Source organism: Corylus avellana, chromosome 11 (assembly GCF_965113065.1).
Source record: "Corylus avellana chromosome 11, dhCorAvel1.hap1.2, whole genome shotgun sequence".
NCBI classification, from domain to species: domain Eukaryota; kingdom Viridiplantae; phylum Streptophyta; class Magnoliopsida; order Fagales; family Betulaceae; genus Corylus; species Corylus avellana.
In genome coordinates this window covers 14,138,518-14,163,220 of record NC_142500.1, presented here as the reverse complement: position 1 = coordinate 14,163,220, position 24,703 = coordinate 14,138,518, and the positions used below count along the sequence as shown (strand labels likewise).

Sequence of the window (24,703 nt, the reverse complement as noted above, 5' to 3'; positions counted from 1 at the left end):
ATCATTTTTTTATTTATTTGGCATTTAAAAAAAAAAACAAAAAATGGTATTTTTCTTCATAAAAATTGTCTATGGTATTTTTCTTCACAAAAAATGGTATTTTTCTTCACTTAGGCGGTTAGTGAAATTCGCTAACCACCTCTAGTAGTTAATAACCATAATAATCGTTAACTGCTTTTTAAAAGAGAATAAAAAAAATAAAAAAAAAACAAAAAGACGTCATTTCTAGGGTAATACGATAATACCCTATTATATATAACATCGTTTCTAGATTTTTATATATATTTAAACACAAAAATGACGTGTTTTATGCGTGTATATATATATAAGCGGTTAGCGATTTTTCCTAATCGCCTTCAAAGGTGGTTAACGGTTAGCAATTAATACAACTAGCGGTTAACGGGTAGTTAATAACCGCTTCATTTTTCACCCCTACTAATCGCCATCCTAAATATGAGCCACCATCGTTACCACTTACCATGGTTGCAATTTACAAAATCCACACCAATCACTTGTACTACATTTGTGCTTAGGGGTGTAAACGAGCCGAGCTTGAGCGAGCTTCCCTTGTTCAAGCTTGGCTCGTTTAAATTTTACTCGAGCTCGAGCTCGAGCTCGAGACGAGCTTAAGGGCGGGCCAAAAAAATCGAGCTCGAGCTAATAATAAGTCGAGCCGAGCCAGCTCGCGAGCTGGCTCTTATATTTAATATTTTTGTTTTAAATTTTTTTTTTAACTTCAAGTACTCTTAAACGGCTTAAGAAGTTAGTTTGCATATGAGCATTTGTTTAGCCTGACTAGTCGAGTATGAAGCCTGAGTCAATACAGCAAGACATTTTGTTTCAAAGAGAGATGATATGTATTCTTTTATAGATAAGCAAACTTGGAGATTGATGTTTTCTTAACAATGTGGGACAAGTTAACATGTTGCATTCAAACTGCATTGGGACAACGCCCCCTACAAAAAAAATATTTTTTTAACGTTTCTCTCTCAATTCCCCTCACCAGTCACAACGGATCTTCCACCTAAACTCTCGTTTCCCACTCTCTCACTCTCACTCACCAGACAGGTAGTGATAGTGTTTGGGTCTGTTTGATTCTTCAATAATTTATGCCTTTCGCAATCTTCCTCAATAGTTTCTGCTTGATTCTTCTTCTTTTCGTTTGGATATGCTCTAATTAAATCGAGGTCTTTTTAATGATTGCTCTCTCTCTCTCTCTTTGATCACGAAGGGTCTAGAATTTTTCATTCTCTAATGGTTAAATATAAATGTAATTTTAAGGTTTTAATAATTATGAGATTTATAATTAATTATGTATTACTTAGTTTATATATATATATATATATATATATATATATATATATACACACACTCGAGCTTATACGAGCTTAGTCGAGTTGAACCGAGCTTGTTTCGTTTAATATTCGAGCTAGGATTTGTGTTCATGAAGTGCTTAATTTAATATTCGAGTCGAACACGAGCCGAGCTTATGCGAGCCAAGCCCGAGCTTGCTAGCGAGACGCTTCGCTCACTTAACAGCCCTATTTGTGCTCTTCTAGCACCATATATTTCAATCTATATATCATTTGTAGTGCACAAAATTATATAAGTTAATAATGAAGTAATGTTACAAGTCTTTATTGTGTTATTTTTGAGTATTTTAAAAAATGATGTGACTATTAAAATTACTATTGAGTTTAAATTTTGATTAAATAGTAATTTTAATAGTTACATTGTTCGTAAAGAGACTAAAAAAAAACACAAAACAGACTTTTAGAATTACTCTAAATAACTACAGCAATGATGTAACCCCTCATTGGGCTTTACGTGTAATAGTGTCTTTAATTAGATGAGCCACATATTAATTCTCAATATTCTTCCTCCACCATTTTCTATTTATTTTGTTTGATTGTAGTAATATCTTTTTTGTTTTTGTTTTTAAGAAAAACATCTCTCTTTTTCTTTTTTTTTTTTTTTTTTTTTTTTTTAGAAAATAAGAAAAACATCTCTTAAATGCATAGTTACGTGTCTTTCTCATAAGAATCACGGATTCTGATGCACTTGCCTTTTCTTTTCTGGGAAAGTTTTGAGAGTGACTTTTCAGTCCCAACCACAAAGGGGCTTGATGTTCCAAAACATAAATTATTATTTGGCTTGATATTGTTTCTACTAAGATTAGATAAAGCCAAAAAAATAATAATAATAAATAAATAATCTGCCTGGTTAATTAGTCAAATATCGTTAATTAGTCAAATATCACCATAATGTACTGCACGCATTTGAAATAAATTTTATTAAAAAATATATGCATATTATATGTTATTAAAAAAATAGACATATATTATTTTTATAAGTTAAGTTAAAAGAAATTCTTTTAACCTAGTTTAGAAAAAAAACTTTGTACATAAAATAATGGTCCAAAAAAAAAAGTGATTTTGATTATTGAACTTGGTGATAGGTAATGTTGTCTGTTCGCCACTTGGCACCTAGTTTCCTTCAGGTATCTCAGATCGACGTGTCTCTCTAACTTGTAATTGTCGGGACTCTCAGATGTTAAGGAGCCAAGTAGCTTAAGAGAACCGGCCTAAGGATCTGACCCTTGAACCGTTTGATGATGGCTCGTGGACCAGTTACCAAGAAGTCGAGGGTAAACGGAATAATGCTACAAGTTCCTCTTGTGTCTCTATTAAGTATCTACAACAATGATGTGGCTATTAAAATCATTATTGAGCTTGTGATTGATAATTATTTGATTTTGATTTAATAATGATTTTAATAATCACATTATTCTTGAAGGGATTTAAAAGAAACACAAGAAAGACTTATAAAATTATTCAGGGTAAACATCTTGAGGCATAGCCTATTCCTTGAACAAAATTGGGTAGTAGAAATTCCTCTTTGAATTAAGCATCAGAGTGCTCTCACATAGAACGTTGGCAAATCACCATTTGTTCCTTTTGTCTTGCAGGTTACTGGTGAGGTTATGGGGCAACGGTCATATTGTATCAGCACAACTAAATGCCATATTTTTCAATTTCATTTAAAAACTATGAATTGTTTTAATTTATTTCTTGAATTTTCAATTTTTTTTTCTAATGCTATCTTTATTTTATTTACAAACAAGACACATTAGGATAATATGTACTTTAATGTGTAGCATCAATATATCTATAAAAATACCTATCATATTAGTAATTATCACTCATATATCAACAATACATAATAAAAGCAATAAAGAAATGTTATATAATTGATCTAATGGTTGGCTAGAACTACTACCATATAGTTATAAAATAAAATAAGTAATATTAGACCGACTAAACCAATAGAATTGATAGCTAAAAAATGAAAATAGGATTTAACATATAGTATTGTGATTAAAATTGTACTTGGAACTAAGTTAATTTAATTTTCAAAAATCTGCCACTTCTCTCATTTTCTTAAAGAAATTAAGAAAAAAAAAAGCACTATTTTGTTTTGGGCAAACAAAAGAGAAGTGTTAGGGGGTCAAACAAATGAACTCAGAAAATTTTTTAAATTGACGTGGCAAGAGTTTTTAAATTAAAAAAAAAAATGCAATTCTCTTTCCGTTGTCTGCTACTCAAGGTTTGCCATGTCAGTTTTAAAATTTTTCTGGATTCATTTGTTGAAGTGTTAGGGAGCCAAACAAATGAGCTTAAAAATTTTTTCAAACTGACGTGACAGACCGACGACCGTGAGTGGCAGACAAGAAAGAGAAAATTATATTTTTTTAATTTAAAAACTTTTGCTATGTCAATTTAAAAAATTTTCTTAATTTATTTGTTTGGCTCTCTAACACTTTTTTATGCGAAAGACTTCCTAAACCATCTCTCTGTTTTTGTTTTTATTTTTATTTTTATTTTTATTTTTATTTTGTTTTTGAGGTCAACGGAATTACCGATGGGTATCGTCAATAGACAATAAACAATAAGTTTGAGACCAACTCCTACAACATTGAATATTCCAACTCCCAACTCCCAAGTTTCCAGCCCCTTTCCCCTTTCCATCGTCTCCAAAAGTCACCCTTTTTCCTTTCCCTCTCCACAATCAAACAAATCGCCGGCAGAAATGAACCAGCCGGACCCCGGAAAGTCGCCACAGCAGCAGAAGAAAGAGCTGCAGCTGCAAGGCCCCCGCCCTCCTCCTCTGAAAGTCAGCAAAGAGTCCCACAAGATCAGGAAGCCTCCGCCACATCCGCATCCAAAACAGCCGCCAAAGTCCTTTCAAACCCAACAACCACCACAACAGCCTGTGATTATCTACGCCGTCTCTCCCAAGGTCATCCACGCCACCACCTCCAACTTCATGTACATCGTCCAGCGCCTCACCGGCCCATCATCGTCGACATCGCCCCCCGGGGCCGGAGACCTCTCCCCGGCGGCCAGGCTTGCCTCCATCGAGAAGACCAGCCCGTCAGAGAGAGACAGAGACAGAGACAGAACCAGCAACACTGACACAGTGATGGATATAGTGGAAGGAGAGGGGTTTCTAGACTTGGGTGAGGCTTATCCGGGGATATTATCGCCGGCGCCGGTGAATTTGCCTCCGATTCCAGATGGGTTCTTCTCGCCGTTGAATGACCCGCAGAACTTTTCTACTCTGTTTCATGATCTGAGCCCTGTTTGGCATAATAATGGGTTCTCGGCGAGTCCTTCGGGGTTGTTCTCAACTTCTTTGATCTCTCCATCTCCATCTTCGATGGACATGTTACGCAGATTTTTGGACTTTTAGGGTCGTTTGGGAATTTCGGAGAAAAAGAGCCTGCAATTTTGCAAAGGAAATTGGTAAAGTTTTTGCATTGACTGACTTGTTGTGGAAGAATTTTCCACAGTAACTTCCTTCTTTTTATATTATGTATTCTTTCGAGGGTAGTTTTAGTAGTTGAAAGTCTGTAAATGATATATTGCTAGTTCCCAATGGGCCACCCCGCAATTAGTAAAAGTAGCTGGTGGTTTATGTAATTTTCGGGATTGTTGGGTTTGTTTCTCTTTTAGTTTTCTGTTCTTGTCTTGATCTTTATGAGAGGTAGTTGAGGTTGTCTTTAACATTAACTCTGGGTTGTCCTTGTGGTTGGAATGATTTTTTCTTTTATTTTTCATTAGCCTAATGATTTTTATTTTTTATTTTTTATTTTGGACACTTTCTAGCACTTCTTTTTACCACATTTTTCTTTCTTCTATTGCTACTCATGTATACAATCTTTTGGAGGATGATGACATTGAGACATTTATGTTGTTTCTTTGCCCAATTCTAGTTAAGGATATATATCCATCTTTGTTAAAAGTATAACTAACATCCAAAACTGAAAAGTTTTCAGTTGATCAAGAAAAATAATATCCGCTAAGCAAAAAATAGTGTGCGACTTAATCCGCCTAAATCATTTTTTGCTGCTTTGCCATACCTCCCTCCGATTAGGTAATTGTGAAAGAACCCCTTGTAGGATGTATATAAATAGGTTTTAGGCTGTCCGAACACTTGCCCGAGCTAGTATGCCCTACGGACAAGGGCTATCTCACAAATACTTGATCAATTGCAAGGAATTCGGGCAAACAACTACACTATATCTCAATTCCACTTTCGAATGCCTTATATTCTTTTACACACTATTTTCATCCACGCTCTTCTTCATAACTTTTCAGATTATAAAATAACAGAAAAATAAAAATTTAGCAATTTTTTTATATGAGCTGAAAACCGAAAAATGTTTTTCGAAAAATATATATATTTTATAACGCGGAAACAAAAAGAACCCGAACAAGAAAAGTATAGAGATTGACTCTTTGAGCATTGGCAAAACTAAGTTAGTGTTGTTGAGTGATTGGTGTTCCTCAATGGATCCCAAACAAGTTGTGTCCACTAGAGTTCTTTTCTTGACGTTCGATGATTATCTTGTAAATTGGTCAAATCGTGTGCGCGGATAGGTAGGGACGAAAAGTCAGCTCTCATTGTCAAATTAAGGCTTTATATTGTCATGCCACCGAGTTGGTAGAGGGATGGATGTGTCATTGGCAAATATACTCAATTTTTTTTTTTTTTTAAAAGGATAATAATAATTTAAAAAACAAAAACAAATAAGGCAGTCTATAGAAGTGAATTTTTTTTATTTTGAGTGTTTCTTTGAAAAAAAAAAAAAAAAAATTGTTCGAGATGGGATTCAAGTCCAGATTTTCAATGTACTGCTAAGGAAATGCTAAACGACTTCCTTCTCAAAAGTTGTTTCCAAATGATGTGTCACCATCTTATGAGTTGGTGACACGCTTCCCAAAATAATAAATTTCATGAGATTGTGATGTATCATTTGTGAGAAAAATTTGGAATGTATAGCAATTCGTGTATTGCTAATTCGTCCCGTTCATTTTGTTTACATAAATATAAAGTAAAAATGTTGAACTACGACCAATAATTCAACTGAGAAATTTTTGACTTCTAGGGTCAAATTCAAGCATGGAATAATATTCCAAGTAATCGGGAATATGTAATGAAAATCTTTTGCAAAGATGTTTACAAATATAATCTTTTGCAAAGTTCATTAGATGCTAAGAAAAAGGAAAAAGAAAAAGAAAAAAAGAGTTCATACTGCATCTTCAACCTTGATAAGCAAACTCCAAATTTGCTTTTGGAGGTGCAACAAAAACTTCAGGTTTAGTGATACGTTATCCTCAACAAAAACTTCAGAACTCAAAACTTATATTAGAAACCCTAGGGAGTGGGATTTCATGTCCTCGCCACCGGCGAATTCCGTGTCCCTCCGATCACTGTGCCAATACTCTCTCCCTTTATGGCTCTGGAGATGTTACCTGGTTTGCTTAGATTGAAGACAACAACTGCATCAATGAAAAGAAACTCATCTCAATAGGGGGGCAATTTCTGTTTAATTAAGATAAAAGGAACATATACACAGCAAATTCATTTTCACACAACAAATTTTCAAGTGCAAATTGTTTTTACTTATCTTGAAAACTATCTAAACATACCTGGAATGTTGTTTTCCTCGCACAAAGTGATTGCCGTCATGTCCATCACTGAAAGATCTTTCGAAGTCACGTCAGCGTAAGTTAGACTATCAAGAAGACGAGCATTTGGGTTACGCCTTGGGTCATCATCGTAGACCCCATCAACATTGGTAGCTTTCAGCACAACCTCTGCATTAACTGACACACAATTGAATGAGATCGATTAGCTCAGGAAAAGGAGTTATTAGACTTCAAGACATCATTCATGCTAAGACAGGATTTCAACTTTTAGCAATAAATCAATGAAGCTAGATTCAAGTAACTTAAGTTTTAATGACAAACTTGGAAAGACTTCGTGAAAGACAGATTATCACATGGTTCAAAAGGCATATGGTGTTAAGAGATTAAAGCTTTGTTAGCTCCAAATTAGATTAGTACGACGCTAGCATTTAGTATTAGAAAATATGACATACTTTCCGCACAGCGAAGGGCTGCAGCAGTGTCTGTGGTGAAGAATGGATTTCCAGTTCCAGCTGCAAAAATCACAACCCTGCCTTTTTCTAAATGCCTCACAGCTCTTCGGCGTATATATGGCTCTGCAACCTCAGACATGCGAAATGCAGTCTGTACCCGAGTAGGGATCCCGATACTCTCCATTGTTGCTTGAAGAAATATAGCATTCATAACGGTCGCCAACATCCTATTAAAAAAAAAAGGCGGTTTGTACATTAAGAAAATAAACAGAATAAAACTCTTTGGACGTCTTGTGACAAGATATCCCAATTTCTAGGAAGGGATCACTAAAGAATACAGTAAGTTCTTTTTGATTAGCAATACAAAAGTATTTCAGTATGTGTGTGTTACAGATTGTAAATACATACTACATCAAACAGATAATCAGGAAAGAAATGAGATAATTGTACATAACAAATGGATGAAACAGCTCTAGCCCAAAACTTCAAGCAACAGTATTCTGCATATATCAACTTTTCTATATGTTCCAGCTTAGTGTGTGCATTGATGGAACCTAAAGCTCTTGGACCAAAAGAAGAAAAAAAATCTCCCTTACGGAAATAATAAAATGGCCCAGTAGCAATAATAGAGTTATAAAGATATGTTAACCATCAAAATAGAGCTTCCATTTACAACCGAAAGGTTTTATGTGCATTAGATCAATGCAGATAGGGGCATTACCCGATGTAATCAGCAGACGAGCGGTCAAGGCCACTACTTCCTGCCCATGAGGATCCACGGAAGATATTTCCCCCACCAACGACTATTGCAACCTGAAACATTCGCCCAAGATGATTTAGACATCATGCACCAAAAGCCAATTTTAGAGTTTTGAATTTATTGGGTTCACAAGATTTATCTTGTAAATATCCAATTGAACTTCTCCCAACTTATCCACAAATTCACAGAACAGTAGAAACTCCAAACATTTCAACTATTCCCATGTTATTCAAGCATTTCTTAGATTATTCAGAATACTTCAATAATGAAAACCTATGCTTCTTTACTTTAAGCACTTAAGTGCTTCTCCCACTCAAATTCTTTTTCCAACTCATTCCAAATTATACTGATTCCTAATAGTCTCTGAATTTTGCACAATTTTTGCAGCAATTAAGAAAATCTGTATCCCCATTACTTTTGCCATGCTTATGACTATTAAAACATTTAAACACACACACACACACACACACAATTACAATTACTACAAGAAAATGCTACCAGAAGACCTATACCATGAAACTTGTAAAAAGGGATGAAAAACTATGTAAAACACATATTTCTAAAGGAAATTGTTGGAGGTTTTACCTCAATGCCAAGACGTGTCACAGCTGCAACCTCCCTCGCAATGGACATTGTAACCTACATTGTAACAAAAAAGTCATACTTCATAAACCACCAAGAGAAGAATACAGTAATCCATTTCAAGTAATACATATTCTTTTTTCTTTTTGACCTGAACAAACAATACATGTTTTAGATTCCAACCTTTGGGTCTATATTTTGCATGTGATCTCCTGCAAGTGCTTCTCCACTTACTTTAAGCAACACCCTTTGCCATTTATATGATGGTTTGGACATGCCAACTTCATTCATTGTCACTCCAAAGGGTGCCATAGATGACATCTGATGCTGCCTGTTATAACAACCGAGTAAACCAAGGGATACTTCATATAGAACTTAAAATGCTCAATGGTGAAACTACAGTAACATTAGCAGAACGAGAAACTGTTTAAATTGGTAAATTATTATTTGTCTCAATGCTTAGTTGAAAAGAAATGGTGAATTTAATCACTACACCATTATTCTAATACTCCTCTGTGGATCAAAACTATCCTGAGGGGAATCAAGATTCAAACAAAGGGCAACCTACTCTAGTACCATGATAAATTACCATTTGTCCCAAAAGTCTAAACTAATTGAAACTGGTAAATTTGATCACTCAATCATTTAACAGAAATATTTCACAGTCTAACAGTAGCAAGAAAAAATGAATCCACACTTAGTTTCATCAAAGTTGTACAGCATCAAAGTAAAGACCAATGCCTCTTTCATAAAAAAGGCAGTGAAGAATCATCTCAGGAAAATCAACCTTTCCAAGTGTTCATTGACCATTGGACATTCAAACAGATTTGATGTTCATATTTTCTACAAAGAAATACTCCCTCTGACCCAAAATCGATGCAAGATTGCAAATGACTCGCAGTTTAATGAAACAAAATAAACATAATAATCTTTATAAAAATGGCCTTGGGTAGGGCAAACTTAAAAATAAAATAAAATAAAATAAAAAATGCAGTTTTAAATTTAAGGATAATATGGAAGTTAAATGGATACATGCTTTCATCTTTGGAAGCTCATACAATTTGGGATGGTCCAAAAAAATCTCATGACAGAACCTCAAACAACAAAATGCCCCCACCCCCCACCCCCCACCCCCACCAACAGCCCCCTTATAGACTGTTTTCAACCTGACCCAGATATATGAATCCATAAGAAAAGAAAACAATAGCAAACAGCATTCAAGAAAATCAGTCATCATCTGAACCAATGATCTATGATTAATCTCAAGTTTTCATGCCAAAACATATCACTTTTAAACTACAAATTTTCATAGTCACAACACCCTGGATGACAAGTACAAATATGCCCTGAATTAAATTTTTTGTTTTTATAAGTAAATGAATCTCATTAAAAGCACAACGGGGTGCAATTCTAGTAAACATGAAGTATACAAGAGAAACTGCCTATTGAAGACAAAAAGAAGAACAAAAATCCAAAAAATTTAGAAAAAACTACATAAATGCGGACTATTATACACAGCTATCCATGTATAAAGAGATTTGAACATGACATTCTTCAACTCTTCATCTTTCCAAGATGCCAACAACTCTATTACCCTTATAGGCATGACCAATTATACACCAAAGAGGTGGGAAATCGAAGCCAATAATTTTCTTGCCACTTCATAGTGGAAAAGAAGATGATCTATGGACTCTTCACTCTTCACTTCTCCTACACATACAACACCAATCCATCACTAAGACTTTCCTCTTCCTCAGGTTATCCATACTTGCCCTGAATTAAATTATAGGATTAAAAGGGAAAACCTCCACCTAAGTGCTAGTTTGACCAGAAAAAGAATTCAAAAAGCTGGCTGACTGAGTGCAATTAAACCCTAATATAAAAGTGTGCGTCCTTTTTCAAGGTTTTGAGAGATTTTAGCATTATTCATTACCAATATTCATGTCCACTTGTTATGTAAGAAAGTAAGTTGACTTTATTTATTCAGTCAGCAGGCACTTGCAAGTTGAAGTTTTGTACATAAAATTGCTCATGAAAAAATTGATGTAGGATATGTTTGCTGCCCATATCCATAACTCAAAACTGATCATAAAGCAAATATCCCTGGATATATGTTTCCACAAGTGGAAAATCCCTGATTTTGCTCCATTAAAGGATCCCCAGCCAGCCTGACTAAAATCTGATTGATACCAGCCAGCATTTAACCTATTTTTTTTGTTACAGCACTTTTTTGTAGCAAACATTTCTTTTTTTATTTCATAGAACTTAAAAGAAAATCAGAAAGTTCCCTTTGATAGTAAGAAAAATTCTTAATAGAAAATATCAGATACTATTGCAATATTGTATTTACAACAATTAGGAACTCTATGCTGGAACAAGCCCTTTTTGGTCCTTCATTTTTTCTTTTTACTCAAGTCCGGTAACTGTTTGGTAAAGCACCTCCACACGCCTCACTCAAACAGATGCAAATCAGGTCATAAGTAATTATTGAGCCCATGAAATCAATTTACAAGTTATCACTATGCAGCTAAGAAACAGGCAAGACATGGACAGCAAACAGGAAAAAAGATGACCAAAGTTCAATATTGTAGAATTGTAAAATCCAGATTAGAAACCAATTATAAACCTAAATTTTATTTGTGATTCTCAATAAATGGCATGGTATGTACCATACTATTCTATAATAAGCTTTTATAAGGACATTAAAATAGGGAACTATTTCAATCTGAACTGGAATATTCTCCAGACTTAGAAAATCTAGGTCCACTGATAAAGAAATAACTAAGCAATAATTGAATCCTCTTCTTCTTTGCAAATGTATGTTTATTCAGTTACTATGATGGACCTATTATGCCTTAACATTGACATTTTAAAGCAAGACAGAACCAGTAATGGTTCTGATGCTAAATCTGATGCAGGATCTATTTACCACTAGATTAGGTTTCTTGTTTCTTGAGAAGTTATTGAAGAATTCTTGGGTGGAGTTCGATGTTTAAGGACTTAATCATGGTTAGGTCATTTAAAAAAGAATTATTACATAACAATGATACCTAGGTAATCACACCCTTAGAGCTTAAGAAAGCCGCTGGAATTTTATTAAAGGAAAATTACAAAAGTCACACTAGCATTTTGATCTTGGTGTCAATTTGTTCCATAAACTTTTAAATTGACCAATTTACCTCCTGCACATTGAGTCTGTAACAAATCAAACCCTCAAAAAATTTATGTTAAATGTAATGGAGTTACTGTTGCCACATCATCAATAATTATGAAATGGCTATTCTATCTTTTATGTGTCTTTCCATCTCCCTCCTCTTTGATCCACCTCTCAGTGTTACTGAGACATAAGAGCTTTCCGGTACATGTTCATTTAACCCAACATTGAACTCAACAGAGTGATTGATGATACTAAGAAACACAAAAAAGTGATCATTCAAGTAATACTTTATAGAATTAGTCTAAACTAAATATAAAATTGATTGATAGACAAACTTATTTTTTCACTTTCTCATTCCAACCAATTACAACATTGATGTACATACCGAGATTAAGATATAAAACACAGAAACATCAATGTTGATGCCTTAATTCAAAGAAAACCAACTCTTGATGATCCAAAATTATAGAACCATTTTTAATTGTAAAGACAATTTTTTTGATAAATAATCGAAATATCATTAATAGCGTAAGGCACCCCCATGTACATAGGAAATATACAAGAGAAGCTACCTAGGGAGTAAGAGAATGATAAACAAAAAGAGGGGGAAAAAAAGAAGACAGATATTTTCATATATAAAAAGAACTTAACCCACCTTTTTTTCCTTCACTTGTCTTCATTTTCTCTCTAAAATTTATTTGATACAAACACTCCAAAATCATTTCCCTAGTAAAACTCACAAATTCTTTTCCGACTTTTTCTCTCCATCATCATGACAACTAAAGCCCCCACTACTATTGATACTCTTTCCACCCGGTGAGTCCAACTCGCCCAAATCCTCCTTCCCTAAATTGTTTCCAACTGCTTCAAGTCGCTCAGCTGGTTGTTACACCCTCTCTTCCTCTCCTTATCCAGCTCTTACTCTTCGCCAACTAAGCCTCAAAAGCATCAATTTTTTTGTGAATCACTAAACTCAAGATGGATAAGCCCCACCTAACCTAGTAACTTTTGTCACGTCAGGATGAAGAGCAGCAAGGTCAGATACAAAGTCGCTCTTGGCCTGGAGAAAGGTCTGAATGAAAGTGTGGTAGAGGAGACTGAGTACTATAAGAAGAAGATTACGATGACAAGGGCAAGAGATTAGAGGTGGGTTCAGTGAGGAGGAGGGAGCTGAAGAGAAGTTGGAAGAGACACACAAAGGATAGAACATCATTTCATTATTATTGACAATGTAGCAACAACTCTGTTACACTTAACAGAAAATTTTAAACGAGGGTTTGATTTATTACAAATTCAACATGTAAGGGATAAATTGATAAATATAAAAAGTGTAAGCTAACAACCACATCAAAATGTAAGTGTGATTAGTTTTCGCTTTTATTAAACTCAATCCCCTTGAATTTTGACAAAAATTAAATAAAATCTGTTTTATGGGCTATTTCTAATCCTTTTCCTTTAAAGGCTATGATTCCAAAATAACTATATATATATATATATATATGAGTCTCAGGTTATGTTTTAGAATATATATATATAGGAACAGCACCTCCACCAAGTAGAAAACAACTGAATAAAAAGAAAAAGACTCTAAAACATAACCTGAGACTCATGAGCTTCTTTAACAGCCTATTCCAACAAATCTAGAAATTGGTTTACCCCTATTTCAGTAAATCTTAATTAAAACTTTTTTTTATAAGTAATCGAGATATCATTAAAAGCGAAAGGTGCCCCCATATACACAGAAAGTATACAAGAGATGCCACCTACCTGAACCAACTTCCTATTGCAAAATAAACATGAAAATAAAACTAAAACTAAATAGACTGACTTTGTAGGTCTCCAACTAGGCCTCATATCAAATAAGACCACAATTTCAAATAATTTTGGTTTTTAAGTATTCTCTTCCAGGGGCTTTTTACTTCAGCATCACCTACATTCTAGCATTTTAGGTCGAAGAGGATTGCCATAAGTTAAGAGACATAAACATTGTTCATCCATGAATACATATACCACTGGTTCATGCAAGGCTGGGTTCAAACTGCAAATATATTCCATTTTATTCCTCTGGTAAACACTTGTAAACTAACTATTATGCTCTAAACATAGTAACTCAATCTTCTTTTCCACAAAGCAGGCTGCTATTTTTTGATGTATTCATATCCAGAAAAAGAGATAAAGGAAGCTAACCATCTTTCCATTCGTGTAGAACCACTATACTTGGAAGATAGTAAATATCAAGTGATAAATTGTAACTAATCAAAAGAATATAAATCATACAGGAGGATGATTGAACAGTAAAGTGTCTAACCTTTTTATTCTTGGAGTGCCTCTTTCTAGAAAACAGGTATGGCATACCAACTTAATATCAAACTTTATTCTTCTCATATTAAGTACATCTTCTAATAATATATAGCTAACCAATACTACAATTTAAGGTGGTAAGCAAGTCATTTAATGACACAAACACATCACCCCTGTATTTTAACTTTAGAGCCGTCTCTCTCTTTCTCTCTCTCTGTCGAATTCTGTAGTTAGAGGACCTCTGATTTTGCGAGTAGGCTACACAAAGTTATAGCTTATGGAGAGACATTAGGAATGGATGGGAGAGGGAGAGACTTTCTGGGTTTACCGTAGGGGATGGTAAAAAGGTTTGCTTTTTGCTTGAAGTATGTGGTCAAGAGAGGACCGGTTGCCCTTAATTAGGTATATCATCATAAGCACCATCCTTCCATACGCATACATATCGATGACAGAATGCAGAACAAAACAATTCAATTCTTTAACACAAATAAGTGCACCACTCACACAATCAGCTAAATCATCGTAAAAACGAATAATATTCGCATTTTGTTTAGCATGTATTGTTCAAGAATTCCAAAACGAAACATGACTACGAAGCACACTGCACAAACATGAAATAAACAAAAATCAACAGGAAAGGAAAACCCGATGCCCGTCATGACAAAAAGAGATTTCCACACAAACCCGAAACGCCCAATTCTTTCCTATTTAAGAACGACCCAGAATTCCATAATTCAAAGTACACAAAGAAACAAGGAGAACCAGCCACCATCCATACCTCACGTTCATGGGGTCAGGTGTAGGAGCCATTCCAGAAGAAGAACATTGAATCACCAACCGTCCGTTAGAGCTCGGATTACCCACTACCCAACCGTGGTAATGGGGCTTGAAAGGGCTCAGAGATGAGAAAGTAGATGACCAAGACGATGAAGACGCAAATGAGGAAGAGATGGCAATGGAAGAAAGAACGGGAACGAAGGAGGTGGAGATTGCCATTAGAAACTGAAACTGCTTATTATCAGAAAAAGAAAGGAAGGTGTTTTAGCTCTGCCGCCAAGGCAAGCCTTGCTTCAGTTCATGCGCTTGCTATCTGGTTTTCTTTGTGTTTCTCACAAAAGATAATTGTTTTATTTTTTTTCATTTTTTAAATTTTCTTCCTTCATCCTTTGTCGGGGTTTTCTCAGGGATAACGTCTTTTTCTCGAGAAAATAACAATTTCCCAGTAAAATATCTCGTGCGAAATAAAAGGCAAGGACAGCAGAAGAGTATATATAATCCCGTGCGAAATAAAAGCCAAGGACAGTAGAAGAGTATTTTACTTTTACTTTCCTATAAAAAAAAAAAAAAACACCTTACATTTTCTTATATTTCTCTATATTAATTAAGGCCTCTTTTAATTCGCCAAATGATAATTTTGTTAGGAAAATAAATAATTATTACTAGGAATAGCTATTTGCTTGCATCAAGCAAGCATGTTGCTTGCTCCTATCACAATAGCTCCAGAACCTCTGCTAGTAGTTCTTTTACTAAGCGTCCTATTACAATTTCAGAACTCAGGTGGCTGGAGGCTTTTTGTGTATAAATGTTCAACGTTCGAACGTTGTCATACCTTGTTCGCACTTGCTTAAGGCAAGTGAAAAACCAGTTTACAGGTTAAGGTTGGTTGTTTAAATTGGACTATAAAAGAGTAATTCTGTAAGTACTGCGTCCGTCAACATGCATGCGGTAGTTTTCTACTACCGCATAAAAGCCAGATCCGCGGCACTCCAAAAACAAAAAATAAAAAAATCTTTTTTTCCTTTGGACTCGGCACCCCCTAGCCCAGCCCCTCCCTTATTTTTTTTATTTTTATTTATTTTTTCATTTGAAAGCCCATAGCCTCTCTTTCTCTCTTTCTCTCTCATACTCTCCCTTTCACTTTCACTTTCTTCTCTTCTTCCCTGTCAACATAATTACTAATTTAACTGGTCTTCTAATTTTGATATTTTGGTTATTAAATATTGAGAATATTGGTTGTTAGAATTTAAGCATTTAATTGGAGAATTTGACACAAATCTAAGCTCAATTGTAAACACACACACACACAAAACCCTAATAACCAAAAAAAAAAAAAAAAAATCCTAATAACTAAAAAAAAAAGTTTAGCAGCACCTACAGTATGAAATGCGTAACTCCGCCACTAGCGTCCATATGAGATTGTGAACATCATTGCAAAATGAGTAATTCTAGAAGTCTTTCTTGTATCACTCTAAAAATAAAGTGTCATTTAAAATTATCATTTGATCAAATCTAATAATGATCAATTTTGTCAGTAGCACTATTGCATCTTAGTATTCCTATCGTGAAATGAGCCTTACTATTTGTCTTGAAAAGTTCTTTTGAATAAACTCATTAGTACCAAATGCTCACCTCGTTCGAACTCGATGTACTAACTTGTGATTTTTCTATAAAAGATTACGTATAACATTTATCTAAATTTATAGCAAATTACATCAAAGTATTTTGGGCACCAAATTAGCCAACCTAAAAACTAACAACTTGTCAAATTATGATTGGGCTTGATGTGTTATTGGATGAAATATACATACAGAAGTACCAACTGCGTTTATAAGATGTTTACAAGTACCATCTACGATAATTTTGAGATTGAGAGGTCTCTTTATTTTCGAGTTAAACATATTCAAAAATAATAATAGTGATGTGCGTGCAAGCTGGAATCAAGATAATTAGATCTTATATCCAAGGTCTATGTACATATCCAAATGTTATAAATCTTTGTAGGAGACTAGGTTCTAACATAATAATGTTATTCTTACAAGGATTTAGCTAAGTTGATGTGTATATTTTTGTGAAAAAGTTTAGGCATATAGATTTGTACGAGGACTAAATTAATATAAGCTTCGTACTAAGTGAGAAAAAGAAGGAGATTCATTCGAATTAGTGACCTTCACTTCATAAGACATGGTTCTTAACCGATTGGGTTACCTATTGGGAACAATATAAGCAATCTTATTGATCTCTAAGAATTTCAATAGTTGAATTTAACTAATGAATAATAATTCATATTAATAATCATATTGATCTCTCAAAAGTAGAATGTTAGAAAGTATGACCGTTAAAAATAAATAAATAAATAAAAATATGCCCATTAGAAAAAGATAAATTTTTAAAAATATGACGATTGGGAAGAGACATTGTAACATCCCCAGCTCGTTAGGGTTAGGTTTGTTAATAATTTTTTTTTTACTCTCAAAGATCCATAAGGTTTATCAACTAGTATAACAATAAATGTCCATATCATGTCCAAAAATAATAACTAAATTGAAATATTCTTGTTTAACAAAAATATATCTCACAACGAGATAGTGATCTTTATTAAAATAAATTTGTCAATCTCTGAAAGAAACTGTGCCAACGCACTTATTAACTTGACTAATATGAAATCATAAGAAATCCTAAATACGCTCGCCCCCATTCCAACCTCCTAGTGCAGCCTGATCACCACCTGAAACAAGAAATAAAACTGATGAGCCCAAAGGGGGCCCAGTAAGTGAAATCCACAACCATAAGTAGTTTTACTCTTTGCCCTGTTTTGAAAATTGGAACTCATAACTACATATGTTCCCAGTATGTTTTTAAAGAAAACAGAAAGCAAATAAAATATATTATCATCAATAAAATTTAAGATAGTCTTTATCTAATACTAGAGCCCATGTATACTGTTACCCCCATATACTAGGGTTGCGCGGTCCTTGCGACCTGGGATGAGATACTGTGGCCGTAGCCCCGTCCCTTGGCAAGCCGATTAACTCTGGGTGCACTTAGCATGGCAAAAAAAAATGTGATGGAATCACCTTCTGGCAAAGCCTCTTTCAGCGGTTGCGCCTCCATCCTTAGCATCGGCATCGAGCTTCTTTCTTGTTTCTCTTCGGGCCAAAAAAATACACTCCTCCCTACATGTGCCCTCATTTTATAACACTCTTTTCTCATTTCTTGTTCTTCTCTAGGTACATCTTAGGGCAACATGTAGGAGGGTTGATTATCATCTTCTCAAAATTCTCTTTATAAACATCACTTTTTCGCAATGTTTCTTTTTCTCAAACTTGTCATGCATGCAGCATAATTCCATAATATAAACAAAATAATCATTTCCAGTTTGAAACAAAATTGCATAAATAGCATGACATGATAATTTTTCTGGAAGTGATAGTAAATTCACTTACCTCTTGACTGTAGTAAAAATTTCCTCTGATTGCTAACTAGTCTCCTGGTTGACACTCACATTGAGGAGGGGAGACCTAGACTTGGTGTGAGTGAATTACTGAGAGAGGGAGACGTAGTATGAGATGCGATTGTCCCTCTAAGGTTTGTCTTATTTGTATAAATAAGCTTGGCAAGAGGAGAAAAAGACATACGACGCTTAGGCTTTAGGGTTTCTTTTTGTTTTTTTTGTTTTTGTTATTAGTATTACTACCTATTATTATTATTTACTTTTGATAATAATATATATATTTATTTATTTATTCGGTGGTCCATTCTCCTTGTTAACTTAAGCCAACCCTTTTTAAAACCTATGAGTCAACTAAAAATACCCTAAAGGGACTTAGGATTGTCACAATCCTGCCCCCTTATAAAAATTCTGTCCCCGAAATTTGGTGAACAAACTAACCAACCGACTATAAAAAGTACCTGATGCGCCAGAGTCGCTTTGAGGCCCGTCCACCTCGCTATCCTCGTCAGCTTTCACTCAAACAGATACGGGTACTTCTCCTGCATGCTCTCCTCCAATTCCCATGAAGCTTCTTCCACGGAGTGGTTACTCCATAAGACTTTCACTAATGAGATAGTCTTGTTCCTGAGGACTTGTTCCCTTCTATCCAGTATTCCTATTGGTGTCTCCTCATAAGTCATGTTGGATTGAATCTGTAGGGGCTCGCTTTCCAATACATGCGTGGGGTCCAGTACATACTTCTTTAGCATGGATATATGAAATACGTTGTGAATTCCTATTAAGTTTGGTGGTAGTGCCAAACGATATGCCACCGTGCCGATCTTATCGAGAATCTCAAAGGGACCCACAAATCTGGGGCTCAGCTTCCCTCTTCTTACGAACCTCATTACTCCTTTCATAGGGGCGACCTTGAGAAAGACCTTTGTGCCGACTTCGAACTCCAATTCTTGTCGTCTAACGTCGGCATAGCTCTTCTGACGACTCTGAGCTGCTACTAATCTCTGCTTAATCACTGTTATCTTCTCCCAGGTGTCTTGAATGATCTCTGGTCCAAGTAGTTTTCTCTCTCCTACTTCGTCCCAGTATAATGGTTAACTACACCGCCTCTCGTACAAGGCTTCATAGGGTGCCATCTCGATGCTAGCATGATAGCTGTGGTTGTAAGCGAACTCTATCAACGGAATGTACTGAATCCAGCTTCCTTTGAAGTCTAAAACACATAGTCGCAACATGTCTTCTAAGGTTTGAATCGTCCGTTCAATCTGTCCGTCAGTTTGAGGGTGAAACGATGTGCTGGAGGTTAACTTTGTTCCCAATGCTTCTTGTAAACTCCACCAAAATCTAGATGTGAATCCTGGATCATAATCCGACACAATCGACACAGGAATCTCATGTAATCGTACGATCTCCTTGATGTAAAGCTCGGCAAGTCGGTCCATACTGTATTTGATCTTGATGGGTAGGAAGTGTGCAGTCTTAGTCAACCGATCAACACTGACCCATACTGCATCTTGGCCACTAGGAGCTTGAGGAAAGCCTGACACAAAATCCATCGAAATACGTTCTCATTTCTATTCAGGAATATGTGGGGATTGAAAAGGTCCTGCAGGTCTCTGGTGCTCCGCCTTCACTTGTTGAGAAGTGAGGCACTGTTCTACATATCGTGCGATATCCTATTTCATTTCTTCCCACCAATAATTTTTACGTAAATCCCGATACATCTTGGTGTTACCTGGATGGATTGTGTATAGGGACTGATGGGCTTCTGACAAGATGACCCTCTTCAGTTCTGCATCCTTGGGAATGAACACTCGGTTGCGAAACTTTAATATCCCATCTCTAGCTATGTGAAAATTCGATTGTACCCCTTTTTCCACCTCTTCACGGCTTCTAGTAAATTCGTTGTCCGATAGTTAGGCGGTTCTAATTTGCTCCATTAAGGCTGGCTCCATGGTTAGGCTACTCATATAAGACTGGATTTCCCCCACCATCATCTCTACTCTGGCTCTCTCCAGGTCAAGGAGTAGTTCCTTTTGCATAGTGAACATGGCAGATACGCATCCAGCTATGATTTATCTACTGAGAGCATTAGCAACTACATTCTCCTTCCCTGGGTGGTAGTTGATCATACAATTGTAGTCCTTTAGGAGTTTCAACCAACGTCTTTGGCGCATATTGAGCTCTTTTTGGGTAAAGAAGTATTTCAGGCTTTTATGATCTGTGTAGACTTCACAACACTCCCCGTATAAGTAGTGTCGCCATATCTTAAGAGCAAAGACTACCGTAACAAGCTCAAGGTCGTGAGTCGGATAATTGCGCTCGTAAGTCTTCAACTGTCTCGAGGCATAGAAGATTACTTTCCCTTGCTGGATTAGTACGCAACCCAACCCTTTCTGTGAGGCGTCACTATAAATTACAAATCCATCTAATCCTAATGGGAGAGTGAGGACCGGTGCGGTGACTAAACGTTGCTTCAATTCTTGGAAACTTTGTTCACACTCCTCCGACCACTGGAATTTCTTGTTCTTCCTTGTAAGTCTGGACAATGGTGCCGCCAACCGAAAAAATTCTTCAATGAACCTCCTATAATAGCCAGCAAGACCCAAAAAACTTCGCACCTCATGGGTATTTGACGGCCTCACCCAATTGACTATCGCATCCACTTTACTTGGGTCTACTGCAATTCCATCCTTGGTAACAACGTGCCCTAAGAACGCTACATTGTCTAACCAAAATTCGCATTTCTTGAATTTCACGTAAAGTTTGTGTTTCCTCAAGACGCTCAACACCGTTCGTAAATGCTCCTCATGCTCCTCTCGACTCTTTGAGTAAATTAAGATGTCGTCGATAAATACCACCACACACCGATCGACAAACTCTCAAAAAATTCGGTTCATCATATCCATGAAAGTTACCGGAGCATTAGTTAACCAAAAAGGCATTACTAAGAATTCATAATACCCATACCTTGTTCGGAACGCCGTCTTCTGTACATCATTCTCTTGAATCTTGAGTTGGTGATAGCCAGAACGAAGGTCAATCTTAAAGAATACCTGTGACCCTTGGAGCTCGTCAAAGAGGTCATCAATCCTCGGTAGTGAATATCTATTCTTGATTGTCACCTTATTCAGTTCCTGATAGTCGATACATAGTCTCATCGACCCATCCTTTTTCTTCATGAATAGGAGCGGTGCTCCCCATGGAGAAACACTAGGGTGGATAAAACCCTTGTCCAAAAGTTCTTATAAGTGATCATTTTGAGTTCCTTGAGCTCCAGCGGCGCCATTCTATACGGAGCCTTGGATATGGGTGCGGTGTCTGGTAATAAGTCAATGGTGAATTTGGTCTCCCTATCCGGTGGTATCCCTGGCAGCTCTTCTGGAAAAAATCCACAAATTCTCGTACTATAGGTATTTCCTCAATCTTGCAACCCGATTTTTCTTCTGTCATACAAGCCAAGTATCCTGAACACCCACTTCTCAGTAATTTGGTCGCCTGTAGTGCATATATCAATTTGAATGTGCCGGTATTTTGATTCCCCCGAATCTTGAACTCTACTGCTCCCGGTGGTCTAAACACGATCTCTTTGTGGAAACAGTCCACGCAAGCATGATACATGGATAGCCAATCCATGCCTAAAATAATATCAAACCCACTCATCTCAAAGATAACGAGATTTGCTGGCATGACATGGCCTTCAACTAGAATAGGATAACCCTTAACTACTGAAGTGCATAAAATTGTACTCTCTACCGGTGTAGTAACTGCTAAATTTACATCTAAGGCTTTAGACTCCAGACAGCAGGCTTTAGCAAAGAAATACGATACCGAGTGTGTTGCCCCTGAATCAAAAAGAACAGAAGCTCTACCAGATGAAATAGGAAGAGTACCTGTTATTACATTGTTTGACGCTGCTGCATCATTAAGCGTCAAAGCATACACCCGAGCAGGTGCCGTGGTTCTCTGTCCCTCTGGGCGATTCTGATTGGCTTCGCTATTGGCAGGAGTCCTATAGTCCCTCGCGATATGTCCAGGTTTCCCGCACTTAAAGCAGCCTGATTGCCCGTAGAGGCAATTCCCAGTATGCATCCTACCGCACTTTTGGCAAGATGGGCATTGCTCGCCCCCTCTTTGGTTATGGAATTGCTGAGGTGTGTAACTCCTCTCTGCTGGTTGGTTAAGTCTCCTCTTATTGGCATGGAATGATTGTTCCCCCGAGCGGTTTCCTTGCGGTTCAGTTCTCTTCTTTTGATTGAAGTATTCCGAGTTGATTTTCTGTGCCTGCTCAATTACTACCGTCTTGTTAATCAAGTCTGTCAGTTTGCCAATCTCAAATCCCACAATCTGGTTCATGATGCACGACTGTAACCCTCGTTCAAACTTTCTTGCTTTGAGATCTTCTGTGGACACCAAGTAAGGCGTGAACCGAGAAAATTCAATGAACTTGGCAACATATTGCTCTACCGTCATTGATCCTTGAATCAAATTTGTAAATTCCTGGGCCTTGGCCTGTCAGGTTGTTTGAGGAAACAATCGCTCCAAGAATGCCTCCTTGAAGTCATTCTAAGGAATGGTTACTCCAACACCTAGTCGTTGCTGCAGGTGTTCCTTCTGAGCAGTCCACCATCGTTCAGCTCCCTCAGTGAGGTAGTAGGTAGAATACTTGACCCTCTGTTCTTCGGTACAGTTCATCACATCCATTAGCTTCTCTATTTGTAAGACCCAATTTTCAGCAGCTATTCTGTTGGGTTGTCCCTCAAAAACAAGAGGGCGTTGCTGATTAAACTTTTTGAAAGTACAATCTCGTTGTCCTTCGTTGGTTGTTCCTCCCTTGGTATTGGTACCCATTGCTAGTAAGCTCACAAGTTGCGCCGCCAATGTAGTCAAAGCTTCCGGTTGCTGGTTGGCAGTGGTGTTTCCTCCATTCCTAGCCTCGTTGCCTTCGGTATGACCCTCCTCGATGTTGTTAGTACGGCTGCGAGTCGGAGGTGCCAGTGTTCTACGACCGAGGTAAAAGAGAAGAAAATAATAAGTAGTTAGAATGTATTCATGTACTATCTATAAGTGACTACAAAGACAGACTCTACTTGGTCGGAATGTGGCTTCCCATTAACCCTCTACTTCTATCAATAGTTCTAATTTTTAAAGTCTACAGAACCTTATAACATTTGCTCTCATACCAAAATTGTAACATCCCCAGCCCGTTAGGGTTAGGTTTGTTAATAATTTTTTTTTTACTCGCAAAGATCCATACGGTTTATCAACTAGTATAGCAATGAATGCATGAAAGTCTAGAATATCATGTCAAAAAATAATAACTAAACTAAAATATTATTGTTTAACAAAAATATGTCTCACAACGAGATAGTGATCCTTATTAAAATAAATTTGTCAATCTCTGAAAGAAACTGTGCCAATGCACTTATTAACTTGACTAATATGAAATCATATGAAATCCTAAGTACGCCTGCCCCCATTCCAGCCTCTTAGTGTAACCTGATCACCACCTGAAACAATAAATAAGACTGATGAGCCCAAAGGGGGCCCAATAAGTGAAATCCAAAACCATAAGCAGTTTTACTCCTTGTCCCGTTTTGAAAATTGGAACTCATAACTACATATGTTTCCAGTATGTTTTTAAAGAAAACAGAAAGCAAATAAAATATATTATCATCAATAAAATTTATGATAGTCTTTATCTCCTACTAAGGTCCATGTATACTGTTACCTCCATATACTAGGGTTGTACGGTCCTTGCGACCTAGGATGAGATACTGTGGTTGCACCCCGTCCCCTGGCCAGACGATTAACTCTGGGTGCACTCAGCATGGCAAAAAAAACTATGATAGAACCACCTTCTGGCAAAGCCTCTTTCAGCGGTTGCGCCTCCATCCTTAGCATCAGTACCGAGCTTCTTTCTTGTTTCTCTTCGGGCCAAAAAAATACACTCCTCCTTACATGTGCTCTTATTTTATAACACTCTTTTTTCATTTATTGTACTTCTCTAGGTACATCTTAAGGCAACATGTAGGAGGGTTTATTATCATCTTTTCAAAATTCTCTTTATAAACATCACTATTTTCGCAATGTTTTTTTTTCTCAAACTTGTCATGCATGCAGCATAATTCCATAATATAAACAAAACAATCATTTGCAGTTTGAAACAAAATTGCATAAATAGCATGACATGATAATTTTTCTGGAAGGGATAATAAATTCACTTAC

At 36.3% G+C, this 24,703-nt stretch overlaps 3 protein-coding genes across 3 annotated transcripts; 1 reads left to right on the top strand and 2 right to left on the bottom strand.

Moving 5' to 3' along the window:
- Positions 1-3,980: 3,980 nt before the first annotated feature.
- Positions 3,981-5,274, top strand: MKS1 (MAP kinase substrate 1). The gene has a single exon (XM_059577098.2). It carries the CDS (start codon positions 4,090-4,092, stop codon positions 4,750-4,752), a length of 663 nt encoding a protein of 220 aa, XP_059433081.1. The 5' UTR covers positions 3,981-4,089; the 3' UTR covers positions 4,753-5,274.
- Positions 5,275-6,424: 1,150 nt separating this feature from the next.
- Positions 6,425-15,441, bottom strand: LOC132165637 (Amino acid kinase family protein). Its single transcript, XM_059576280.2, has 7 exons — positions 15,026-15,441; positions 8,973-9,120; positions 8,793-8,846; positions 8,169-8,260; positions 7,448-7,674; positions 6,996-7,172; positions 6,425-6,845 (listed from the first exon to the last, which is right to left on the bottom strand). The coding sequence occupies exons 1-7, from the start codon at positions 15,241-15,243 to the stop codon at positions 6,736-6,738; spliced, it is 1,026 nt and encodes a 341-aa protein (XP_059432263.2). The 5' UTR covers positions 15,244-15,441; the 3' UTR covers positions 6,425-6,735.
- Positions 15,442-21,730: 6,289 nt separating this feature from the next.
- Positions 21,731-22,948, bottom strand: LOC148583139 (uncharacterized). Its single transcript, XM_088511579.1, has one exon. The coding sequence runs from the start codon at positions 22,946-22,948 to the stop codon at positions 21,731-21,733; it is 1,218 nt and encodes a 405-aa protein (XP_088367705.1).
- Positions 22,949-24,703: the final 1,755 nt, after the last annotated feature.

Coding starts and splice junctions, on each gene's coding strand:
- LOC132165637 (XM_059576280.2), bottom strand. CDS start 15,243: ATGGCAATCTCCACCTCCTTCGTTCCCGTTCTTTCTTCCATTGCCATC. Junction 9,121..15,025: donor CCTGACCCCATGAACGTGAG/GTATGGATGGTG, acceptor TTGTTATAACAG/GCAGCATCAGATGTCATCTA. Junction 8,847..8,972: donor TGCAAAATATAGACCCAAAG/GTTGGAATCTAA, acceptor GTTACAATGTAG/GTTACAATGTCCATTGCGAG.
- MKS1 (XM_059577098.2), top strand. CDS start 4,090: ATGAACCAGCCGGACCCCGGAAAGTCGCCACAGCAGCAGAAGAAAGAG.
- LOC148583139 (XM_088511579.1), bottom strand. CDS start 22,948: ATGACGGTAGAGCAATATGTTGCCAAGTTCATTGAATTTTCTCGGTTC.